At 49.4% G+C, this 12,513-nt stretch overlaps 1 protein-coding gene across 5 annotated transcripts in view; it reads left to right on the top strand.

Moving 5' to 3' along the window:
- The window catches only part of MYH11 (myosin heavy chain 11), a 114,683-nt gene that overhangs the window by 16,870 nt on the left and 85,300 nt on the right, over positions 1–12,513 (top strand). For all 5 annotated transcript variants that reach the window (XM_035022337.1, XM_035022341.1, XM_035022339.1 and 2 more), the window contains one exon: positions 8,585–8,741. In XM_035022337.1, the coding sequence (XP_034878228.1) occupies positions 8,585–8,741 (157 nt within the window). The remainder of the gene's footprint in view (positions 1–8,584; positions 8,742–12,513) is intronic.

Here is a 12,513-nt window from a genome sequence, read left to right as displayed (position 1 = left end):
GTGTTCCTATTTGTGAAACGGGAATAACCACCCTCCCCCACATAAAGGAGGTGTGAAGATGCTATGTGATCGCCTATGCAGAGCGCCAAGGTGCCTGGCAGATGCTCAGCAGACTTCACTGAAGTCGTGGGAGGATGATGTGACTCAGGGTGCGCAGGTTCCTTGTGGGTTCGGACCAACTCCCAGAGCAAGAGGGACACAGGTGACCCCCTGGTATCAAGCTGCTGGGCAGGGGGTCCTGCAGTTCAGCCTTTCTCTATTTGCCTCTCAGAAAGGGTGTGCTAGTCCTTTGGGTGAATCACCTAATTTCTCTGAAATTTCATTTCCTTCTCTGTGAAATGAGCAAGAGATTAGCACCAACCTCACAGAGTGGGTTACTCTCAAAAGAAAGCACTTGGCGCGCCTCTGGGCACATGGTCAGCTCTCAGGATGCTCGCTGTTACCACTGGTTATGTCGTTGTTACGGCCCTTTTTTCTCGGATCCTTTGCAAACTTGTGAAAACGGTCCTCCCCTTCCATCATTAAGCCCTCTGGCTCTCCCCTTCCATGTTGCCACGTGAAAATTACAAAAAAACCCCACAAAAAACAAAAAAAGACTTGTCCTCTATAAAAATGCTCTGCAGATTTTTTTTCCTAATTAGGAAAATAAGTCACGTTTATTACAGAAGATTTGGCAAATTCAGGAAAGCACAGCAAATGCAAAAAATCATTCCTCCCCCAGAGGTAACAGCTGATAAAACGGTGCATTCTTGAGCTCTTGCTTGGTGAGAATGGTACGTGTTTATGTATTTACAAGCCTGCACACATAGGTTAGCCTGCTAGCTCTTTTTTTCCGTCTGTGAGTCAATGCTGAGCGTTCCCACATTTCTATTATAACCCCAAAAGTATCTTCTTGGGAGCTATTGTAATCTATCCCATAGATGTGTCATAACTGATTATCCATTCTCCATATGGATAGTTCAGAGGGGCTAACAGTAGCTTTTTTTTTTCTTTTTAAAGATTTTATTTATTTATTTGCCAGAGAGAGAGAGAGAGAGAGAGAGTGCACAAGCAGGGGGAACGGCAGGCTCCCCGCTGAGCAAGGAGCCCAATGCGGGGCTCGATCCCAGGACCCTGGGATCATGACCTGAGCCGAAGGCAGACGCTTAACTGACTGAGCCACCCAGCATCCCAACGGTAGCTTTTTTTAAGAGCCAAGAGGGAACAGAGGAGCAACCTGGAATTATCAAATACCTCCTCTCACCCCTGTTGTGTGCCTTGACATATCTTATCTCATTTAATCAACACAACGCCCACGGAATAAGTATGCTTGTCCCATTTTACAGGTGAGCAAGCTGATCTCAGAGTGCTAAAGCCTATCCTTAACTTCCCTAACTCTGCAGGGAAAGTCCCCTTTGTCCGAGCCACTCCTTGTATGGAAATATTATCAACTTGGAGCTGTTGGTACAGGATGGGCAATTCTAAGGAGGCCAGACTTCAGGGAGCTGGGGGTGGGGGATGGAACTCTTCCGAGCCTCCCACCTCAGATGTGTCCTCTCCCTCGGAGAGGTTAAGGACGGGCCTGTGTATAAATCTCACCTGCTGTCCTCTGACATAGCATTTGAGCCCAAAATACAAATCAGAAAAAAAAAAAAAGAAGGGTTTATGAAGGTCCCAAGACCCAGAATATTTAATCTGACAGCAGATTAAAAAATGAATCAAAGCTTCAAATTCCTGCTATGCTTCTCTGGACAGATTAGATGAAAAGCCTTTCAGCCTTGTGACCGCATGCCTACTCCTAACTGTTCCTTTCTGGTCAGTTTAATCACTTAAATAGAAACCGTTGTCCATGATGGAGGAGATAAAGAAGGAGGTGGGGGAGGGGGAGCAAAGCACGGGACAGCAAGAGGCACAGGTGGGGGGCAGGTGATGCTGAGGCAGCGAGGGTGCCTGACTTCGCCTTTGCTAATGAAGAGGACTTTCCCCTCCATTCTGCAAAGTACACCTCAGATGAAGACCCTTGTCCTCTTGGTTCTAGAAGAGTCTATGGAAGCCATTGGGTCCTGTGTCCTTATCCTCGAGATGCAGGTTCTTTCCTTACCTGTTCATGGCACATGCATGTGACTCTGAGTCCTCGTCCACACATCTGCCCTTCTGGACTCTGGGTTCTCTCTGCCGGGAGCTTAGCACGACCACTCAGCAGTTGGCTCTTTGCTTACTCTTTGACTGGGGGATGGGACAAGAGGTTCAGGCAGAGGAAGCTCAATAAAGTGTGAGCCTTGCCTGTAGTGGATACTGTGCTAAGTCCTTCCCGGCCTGTTTTGTCCTTTCCATCACCGGTGAGAGCAAAGCTGACCTCCCACCCCGCACGTGACCTGTCCGAGAGAGAGCTGATGTGACTTGCCTGGGAAGGGACCCGGGTCAGACTCTGGCCTGTCCGGTAGAATGCTCTAGGCTCTCCTGCTTCCATCTCTGGGGGATGCTGAGAGTTACAATGCTCAGCCCTTGCCCTGAGGCTGCTTTCTAATGAAGGGGAGGAAGATAAGACACACTTGAGCCAGATGCGAATAAAGGACCTAGATTCTAAGATGATGAACGGATGGAGAAAATGTGGTATGTCCATCATTTCAGGCTTAAGAGAGGAAATCCTGCTATTGGTGACCACATGGCTAAAGCCGGGGGACATGATACTGAGTGAAATAAGGCAGTCATAGAAGGATGAACAATCCGGGTTCCACCCACAGGAGGCATTGAAAATCGTCAGGCTCAGAATCAGAGCATGGAAGGGTGGCTGGCTCGGGGAGAGGGAAATGGGAAGGTGTTCTCCAACAGGTACAGAGTTTCAGTCCTGCAGATGAGTATGTTCTAGAGAACTGTGGCTGAAGTTAACAATGCCGTATGGTACACTTAAAAATTGGTCAAGAGGGTGGACCACAGTTGTGTTGAGTGTTCTTACAAAAAAAAAAAATTTTTTTTTCTCCCTAAAACGTGTTCCATACTCCGTTCCCGTAAATGGGCACTAAGGAGTTTGTCAGCCTCCAGAGATTTAAGGACACGTTTGGGCATATGTACATTTTTTTCTGGGCAGGGGTCTCCGCTTTCATTAGACCCTCAAAGGAGCCTCGTTACCCCCACAATAGTGATGGTAGCTGCTGTTCATTTAAAATTCACCGTGTTACGCGTTCATACCAAGATATTGTTATGGCGACTACTGTTCTTTTCTTTATACACTATTTTGTAATCTCATGTTTGCAGATAAACTGGGGCTTAGGAAACTTACACAACTTGATGAGAAATAGCTGGGTCTTGAACCCGGGAAGGCTGGCCCCGGGACGACTGCTTTGAGCTGCTACTCATGTAATCCTCCAACGGTCCTATGAACAGAGGCTATTACCCCATTTCAGAGACCAGGGCACTGAGGCTCAGCTGTGCTCAGTCCTATTGCTGGAAGTGGGCAGAGCTGGGACCCAGGCAAGGTTTGTCTGCCTCCAGGGCTGGAGGGATTGACTACCCCTGTTGTCTCCCAGATCCTGGGGCTTAGTATTGTTGCTTGTTGATCACTACACCTACTTTTTCTTCATACCTGGCCCACTTCACTCATCTCTAACCTGCTTGATCCCTGTCAACAGTGGGACTTTCCACTCCTGTGCCAAGGCCCTGGGGTTGGGAACATGATCCAGAGCCAAGGTGGATGGACTCTCCCATTCCCGGCCCAAATTCCCTACCTGCGAGCCCCAAAGGATATTTTCCTGGTTCTGGTTTCACTGTTCTGGGAAGACCAGCGGGCTAAGGAGAGGCCTTCCTTCCAAACTCGAGCAGGTGATGTTGTTTTCATCCTGGGCCCCTGGCCCAGGGACCTGAAGGAGTATCTGCCCCGGGATGCTGAGAGCAGGCTATGATCAGAGGCCTCCTGAGTGCCTGAGGGTCCTGGAGGGTGGGAAAAAAATACAATAACTGACCCGGGTCTCGGAAGGTAGAAAGAAAACACAGAGGGACGCTCCCCGTTACTGAGCCCTGTGACCCCACTGTTTAGATCTTTCAAATGGTTATTGCTTCAAAGAAGCTTTCTAATAACACAAGGCTATCTATGCAAAGACCACAAGAAAATATTTAAAGATAAGAAGCATACCTCACGTCTTGTGGCTTCTTCTTATGTTTATTGTTAACTATCTATCTGGCCATGGGGCACCTGGGTGCCTCAGTCAGTTAAGCGTCGGCCTTTGGCTCAGGTCATAATTCCGGAGTCTCAGGATCAAGCCCCATATCAGGTTCCCTGCTCAGCAGGGAGTCTGCGTCTCCCTCTGCCCTCACCCCGCTTGTGCTCTCTCTCTCACTCTCTCAAATAAATAAATAAATAAATCTTAAAAAAAAAAAAAAACAACTATCTGGCCAGATTTAAAATGTTATTTTGAATAGGTAATATAGGCAAATATTAAATAGTATATCAGGATATTCACAATTTTCCCTTTCATCCCCATTCCTCGTCTTCCAGTTCCCTTCCCTAGAGAAACCTCGAGGATGTTTCTTACATAGGCTTCCAGAAATATTTTATACCTATACAGGCAAATATGTGCAAATTTGTATATGTATGCATGTATGTATATGTATAAATGTACTCTTTTTTAAAAAAAAAGATTTTATTTGAGAGAGAGAGAGTAAAGCGAGAGAGAGAGAGAGAGCACAAGCCGGGGGTGAGGGGCAGACAGAGAGAGAGAGGCAGACTCTCCGATGAGCAGGAAGCCCGATGCTGGGCTCAATCCCAGGACCCTGGGATCGTGAACTGAGCTGAAGGCAGATGCTTACCCACCTGAGCCACCCAGGTGCCCCCCACCCCATCATTTTATAGATGGGGAAGAAGAGGCTCCAGGCTTTGGCCACTCACACAAATCCCGCAGGTGATGGAGGAGGGCCAAGCTAAGGTTCTGCCCTAGGCCGTGTGACTTAAAGCCTGCGTTTCTTCCACCTTCCCCTCCTGGTTCTTGTTTCTGCCAGAGGAGGAGGCCGTGGGAGCAGTCTCCTGCTCAGGGCTGTGTGGCTGACCATATAAAGTGTCAGGGAAAAGCTAGAGTCACTTCCTAATACGGTCACAAGAGGGAAACCCTGGGCCTGTGGCTGGGACCTGCTGATGGCATGGGGCCCTGAGATGTTGGCTGGGACACAGCAGGCGGGGATATTGAAACCTCTGAACTTGACCGGCTGGAGAGGGGCTTGTGTGGGGGACAGGGGGGCAGAAACACCACCAACTGCAGTGTGGGGACTGGGTCTGGTGAAATGAACCGAGGTTAAACAGCAGACCTAAAGCCTGCAGATTCTGGAGCCCAGCCACCCTGCGTGGGGTGTGCTCCGCCGACCCAGCTCTTCCTCTCGGTTGTTGTGCCTCGGAAAGATGGGCTGAACTGAGCAGAGATTCAGATCTGCCTGGAAGCTTGGGTTAAGTACGGGCTTGCTTGGGGGCTTTGCACCAGGAGCTGTCCGAGGCAGACAGGAGCAAAGTGATACTTCTATTCATTGTATTCAGCAAGCATTTACTGAGTGTCTGCCTTGTGCGTGGCCGTGTGCTGGGCTGGCGATACCGGGGTGGGGGTGGGCAGCTTGCAGTCCAGGAGGTGTCATTTAGGATGAGCCCTGAAAGAGGAGATGGAAATGGCTCTGGGAAGATGGAGGGGAGACATAGAAGGTTCCAAGCTGGCAAGGTTTCTGTCATCATGAAGTAAAGGGAGCAGGGTATAGTCACCTAACATTTATTGAGCACCTCCCGTATACCACGCACTCTGTTAAATGCTTCACGAGCATTATCTTACAGCAAGCCTGTGAAGGATCTACTGTTACACATCTTTGTTTTGTAGCTGAGGAAAACAGGCTCAGAGAGGTTAAGAGACTTGCCCAGGGTCACACAGCCAGGAAGTAGCAGAATGGGGGTTCTCACCAAGTCTGCAGTACTCGATTCTGTACCCTAAACCACTGCCCTTTACTGCCTCCAGGTCAAGGGCTTGGTGAGAGGGTGATTTGGGCTGTAAATGACACCCACATTCTAACAAGGACCTGGCTGTTGGCAGGGGGCACAGCCCAGGGGCATCTGGAAGTGGAGTTAGGACCTGAAGGAGAGGTAGGACTTGGCTGACCATTCAAACGACTGATTGTTATCTGGGCACTTACTCTATGGGAGGCCCCATGCTAGGGACCAGGACACAGATGAACGGGACACAGAGCCCCTGCCCTTGGTCACAAGGTCAGCAAACCTCTCCTGAGCACCTACCGTGTGCCAGCCCAGTGCAAAGCCCCAGGTCACAGAGAGGAAGGCATTGCGGCCCCTGTTCCAGGGAATCTTTGTAATTAACATACCCCTCAGGCATTCATCGGGCAAGCACATAGTGAGCACCTGCTGTATGCCAAGGCCTATGTACGGACTGGAGAGGAGGAAGACGGTGCTCCGGCGCAGCACGAGGGGGCTGGACGATCAGATGGGGGAGGGGGGCATCCGGGCCGACAGTGGACCCATCAGGCCGAGTGCGGGTCCTGGCCCCTGCCTGCCTCTGCAGGAGCCTCCTCCTTCATCCTTGCTTGTCTCCTCCTTTATGATCCAGACACACCAAACTGCTTGCCGTTCACCCGCATGCGTGCACTCGCCCTGCTGCCTTCCGTGCCTTTGCGACCTCCCGAGCAGGCTAACACCTCCTTGTCTGTTAGGATTCAGGGCAGGGCGCACCTCCCCACTGGCAGTTTCCCTGACCGCCCCCCAGTGTGGATTAGGGCCCTCTCTTCCTTGCTCCCCTTCATTCCCTGGGCTGCATCCTGGGTCTAGGGACATTATTTTTAAATGTCCTTGTCCCCTCTCTGATCTGTGGGTTCTTGGAGGGCAGGGGGCCACCACTGATTTATTTATCTCCAGCATCTAGCACAGACCTGGTATACAGTAGGTGCTCAACAAATGGCTGATGGTCTGTGTTGACCTCATTCCTGCCTTTTTAGGGGAATGCTGAGAACCAGGGAGATTATTCCCTCCTCCCTCCGCCAATCCTGTCCCTTTTGAAGAATCCTGTCCCCCTCTCCCCCAGGCCCATCACACACCATTGTCCCTTAGCAGACTGAGCCCTGGGGGGGACGCTCCTCCTCCAATCAGCCGCAGGCATGGCTGAAATCCCTTTGTGGGCAGGACGTTGTGCTCTTTGTTTTCTTTAACCCCAGAGCCTTGCACGGTGTCTGGGACATACACACTGAATGAATGAGGGACTGAATGAACAAATGATGCATTGTTTTTCTTTCTGTAGGTCGGGCAGAGTTCGGACAGCCTCATGGGAGTTGCTTAGGCTTGGCAGTGGGCCGAGCTGGGCTTGGTGCCGCTAAGGTCTCGCTTTGTGACTTTGGTCAAGTTGCTTAACCTCTCTGGTGTTTACTTTGCCCCCTGAGTGTCACCCAGAGATGGGCCATCTGCTCTTCCTTTCATCCCTTCTAGGGGGATTGGAGGGAGGGCCTGCTTCGTGGCCTATTAGAGCCGCAGGCAGTACTGATGCTATTGTTTGGGAAAAGCAATCCCTGTGGGACAGGATGGAGGCTGTCCCCTGAGCTGTGACCTCAGCCCAGGGAACAGCCAACGTCTAGGAAAAGACAGCCGGAGCAAGGAGAGTGCCTCGAATGTGTGCTCATGGTGGGGTTTGCCGAGCGCCCCCACACCCTTTCCCTGGTCTGATTATTTCTAGATGCTTCTATGCCCTTGGTGGGAGCAGGACAACTTTTTTTTTTTAATTGTGGTAAAATCCATATAACCTAGAATTCACCATCTGAGCCAGTTCCAAGGGCACAATTCGATGGCATTTAGCACATCCACAGCGGTGTACAATCAGCAACACTATCTAGTTCCGGAAGATGTTTTTTTTTAAGATCTTATGTATGTATGTATGTATTTGAGAGAGAGAGGGAGAGAGAGAGAGAGAGAGAGAGCAGGGGGAGGGGCAGAGGCGAGGGAGAAGCAGACTCCCCCCTGAGCAGGGAGCCCAATGTGATGTCGGGCTCGATCCCAGGACCCCGAGATCATGCCCTGCCCCGGGGGCATTTAGCCAACTGAGCCAGCTAGCTGTGTGAGCCAGTGACGACCTCACATGGAAGCAGGGAAATCACAGTGTGACGGTCACAGGGTAGATAAGAGGATTCAGTGAAGAGATGCCCGTGAAGGGCTTAGAGCTCAGTGCCAGGTGCACAGTAAGTACCCAGTAGACAGAGGCTCAGGGAGGTGAGTGGCGGCGTCCAAGAGAGGGGCTGGGGTCTGAACCCCGACTGTCAGAAAGCACACAGCTCTAAGAGAGAACATAGGTGGCCCAGAAACCCAGGGGTTTCCTCCTCTTCCCCCATACCCAGCCTATCCGCGATGCCGGAGCGTTCCCATCAGGACTCTGAGCCTCAGTTTCCCCATCTCTAAAATGGCCATATGAATGCATCTAACAGTTTTGCCGTGAGGATGTAGTGGAAAAAATGCACCCAGAGGTGCTCAGTATGTGTTTAAATGCAGGCGGTGATGGGCGTTGCTGGGCCTGGACCCCGGGGGAACCAGACGTCCGAGCTCTCCTCAAGGCCGCATGCGGCAAGTAAGCTTGGCTTCTCTCTTTGGCAGACGTACTCTGGCCTCTTCTGCGTGGTGATCAACCCCTACAAGCAACTGCCCATCTACTCGGAGAAGATCGTGGACATGTACAAGGGCAAGAAGAGGCACGAGATGCCGCCCCACATCTACGCCATCGCCGACACGGCCTACCGGAGCATGCTGCAAGGTGAGCCGCCTGCCGGGTGGCTGGGGTGCTGCGCGGGGTTGCTGCTCCCGCCGCCTCCGGGAGCGCCCGTTCTGTCTGGGCCCCTCCTGCCCCCCGCCGGCCTGCAGTCCTCGCCAAGAATGCGGAGTTTGGCAGGCGGCGCTGGGGCCCAGGAGCCTTGTGCCTGAAAAAGGGAAAAAGGCAGCCGAACATCTGGGCGCGCGGCTGGGAGGGTGGGGGGGAGCGCAGACGGCTTGGGCAAATACGGGCATGGGCCGCCCAGCCTCTCTGCGGCCCCCGGGCCCGGCCTGCCATCTGCAGGATAGTGCGGTGCCCTCCCCACCTCCCGAGGGAAGGGGGCGGCCGTCAGCCCTGGGGCCCAACCTGCCAGCTCTGCGTTTTCAGCCCTGGGGGTGGTGTGAGAGGTCTTCTCCTCTCCAGCCTCAGTTTCCCCATCTGTAAAAAGGGGGTGATAGGGTCCACCTTGCAGCTTGTGGAGATTCTCATGCAGCCTTGTCCAAACTCAGGACCTTTGCATATGCCCTCCATGTTTGTGTATTACTATTATTAGTGTTGTTATTACTATTATTAATGAACTTTTAATTGAGGTAAAATATACATACAGTAGAGGGGGTAAAGTGCACAAACTTAGTGTCCAGCCTAAAATTAACTTTGGCATATGTCTGCAGTCATAGAGCCACCACTCAGACCAAGATGTGAAATATTTCCAGAAAGTTTCCTCATGCCTCTTCCCAGTCAATAACTCCTCTATACCCCCCAGAAGTAACTGCTATTCTGACTTCTGTCACCATCAGTTTTGCCTGCTTTTAAACTTCATAAAATTGATGTCCTTATATTACTTACTTGATATTTTTCTCATGAGCTCTCTCCCCCGCAATCTAGTTCAGACTGAATAAAAAAGAGCAGTATACTAGATTAGTTAAGAGCATGGATTCTAGAACAGGGGTGCCTGTGTTTAAATCCCAGCTCTGCCACTCACCAGCTGTGTGACCTTGAGCAAGCTACTTAGCCTCTCTGTGCTCTGCGTCCTCATCTGCAAGAGAGGATTATAATAACTGTGACCTACCCATAGGGCTGATGTGAAGATTAAATGTACGATTGCATAGTGCTCCGAACAGTGTCTGATACTTGGTCAAAACTCATGAAGTGTAAACGATTATCATCATCATGCACGAAACCAGATGTTACTTACGCCAGCTATGTTTGTTTCTTTTTTTTTTTAGAGATTTTATTTATTTATTTATTCATTTATTTGAGAGAGAGGGGGAGGGGAGAGAGCGAGTGAGTGGAGAGAGGAGCAGAGGGAGAGGGACAAGGAGACTCTGTGCAGAGCGTGGAGACCGATGCAGGGCTCAACTCCACGACCCTGAGATCATGACCTGAGTTGAAATCAGGAGTCAGTCACTTAACTGACTGAGCCACCCAGGCACCTCTGTTATGTTTTTTTCTAATGCACATTGAAGAGAATATACAACTATTAAAATTGAAACCATTAATCTTAGTGGCACCTAAAATCACTTTGCCGTGCTTTGTGGTATATGGAATTAGGGTATGTCCTGTGCTCAGTGTGGTGCCTGGTGTGCCAGAAGCTTGAACAATAGAAGTTTGCCTTGGCAGGGCCTCTTCTCAGCCTCTACCTGAATAGCACTTTGGGTCACGGCACATACCTCCTTTCACAAGAACACATGTTTTCTTTTTTTTAATCATCAGCACAATTCTGTGAGATAGGGTCGGTGTTACTGCCTACACTTTATGACAGAGACAACCGAGTCTCTCAAAGGGCCTGGAAACCCAGGCCATGACCAAGTGGGGCTTCTCCCAGGAATGCAAGGCTGGTTCAAGATTCAAAAATTAGTCAATATAATAGCCTAAAGAAGAAAAACCACACGATCATATCAATGGATACAGAAAAAGCATTTGACAAAATTCAAAATCTGTTCATGATAAAATCGCTCAGAAAACTAGGAGAAGGAGGGAATTTCATCAACTGATACAAGGCATCTACAAAAAAACCCTACATTTAACATCATACTTAATAGTGACAGTTTGAAAGCTTGCCCCATAAGATGAGTAACAAGGTGGGCGCCTGGGTGGCTCAGTTGGTTAAGCGACTGCCTTCGGCTCAGGTCATGATCCTGGAGTCCCGGGATCGAGTCCTACATCGGGCTCCCTGCTCGGTGGGGAGTCTGCTTCTCCCTCTGACCCTCCTCCCTCTCCTGCTCTCTGTCTCTCATTCTCTCTCTCAAATAAATAAATAAAATCTTAAAAAAAAAAAAAAAAGATGAGTAACAAGGTAAGGATGTCCGCTCTCACCACCCCTAATGAACATTGTACTAGAAGTTTTAACCAGTGTAATAAGACAAGAAAAAGAAATTGGGGCTCTAGGTTGTAAGCTTCACCTGTTCAACTGCTTTGGTCCTCTCTTAGTAAATCCCTTTGCCTCAAAACAATTGAACCCTTGCTTTCCTCCTCATGTGTTTTGGGTGCATTGTAAAAAGGGCAGTACCCATCACAGTGTCATTGATCTTTGGGGAAGGGTGAGAGGATTTTCTTTCCTGTAAATGGATCTGGTCTTGAGACACAAGAGTTCTCCCGTCCTTACACTTGGGAGAGGGCAACGGAAAAGGACTTGGCAGTCCTAAAGCTGTATATAATTTTATGTGACTATGAGGTGTGGGAATAGTCCTAAGGTTATGAACCAGCAGCTGGTAGGCTGCATCCAGCCTTCAGATAAGTTTGGTTTGGGCCACACAGTTTTAAGGATACTTGAAGTAGTTGTCAACTTTTAACAATTGGGAAATTATGCATAAAAACTGTATGTATTTTTATAGGGGCATGAGTTTTCCAGTTCCCCAGTCCTTACCTGGCCTGGGGCACTCGTTTGTGTTAACAGCCCGGCCCTTGTGTTTGACTTTGCAAACTCTGAAATAGCTACCTCCAAGACTGTCCTGAGTCAGGAATTGAGAACTTAGTTCTGGAAGTGCCTGAGGGCAGGGATCCAGGTGTGTCCAGCCTAAAGGGCTCAGTAGAAGTGCCCCCAAATTACTGACAGAATTACCCAAACCCCACGGGTATGACCCAAGCTGGATCATTGCAGACATGGGACTGCCATTACCTTCAAAGACCAGCAGATGGAGCCTTTATAGAAAGGGCAATGGAGTTGAAATCTCAGGTTGTGAAGGATGGCTCCTGGAGTTAGATATGTGTCTTTGTTTATAAAAAAAAAAAAAATTCTTTGTGGTCTCCCTTGATGGAGAAGTTTACAGTGATGGTTCACACACCTTCTTAAGGAAGATGAACATCACAAAGTTATAGTATTCATGTCGTTTGGGTTGCTTTTAGTTGCACAAAAATATAGCATACCATATAGCAATTAAAGTGGCTTAAACAATAGGAGTTTATTATTTCACATAACAAGAAGTGCAGGTTGGTGATTTCAGGGTTAGTTAATTCAGCAGCTCAAAAACAGACCTCTTTGGGGTTTTCTTGGCTTCTTCCTCATGGTCACAAGATGGCAGCCATAGCTCCAGACGTCATGTCCTCATGCTATCATGTCCAAAAGCCTGAAGGAAGTGGGATGTTAGGTTCTTTTCCTATGTCTCTTTTTTATCAGGGAGAAAAACCTTTTCCAGAAACTCCTCAGCAGGCATCCCCTTATGTCTTATTGGCTAAAACCTGGTTACATGCCAACCTCTAAACCAATGGTTGGCAGAGGACTGGGACGGTAGTAATTGTTTGTAATTATGTCTCATTGGCTAAACCTTTGGTCACA

This window comes from Mirounga leonina, unplaced genomic scaffold, assembly GCF_011800145.1.
Source record: "Mirounga leonina isolate KUSES-001 unplaced genomic scaffold, KU_Mleo_1.0 Mir_175, whole genome shotgun sequence".
In the NCBI taxonomy this organism is placed as follows: Eukaryota; Metazoa; Chordata; class Mammalia; order Carnivora; family Phocidae; genus Mirounga; species Mirounga leonina.
This window is presented reverse-complemented; position numbering and strand designations above follow the sequence as displayed.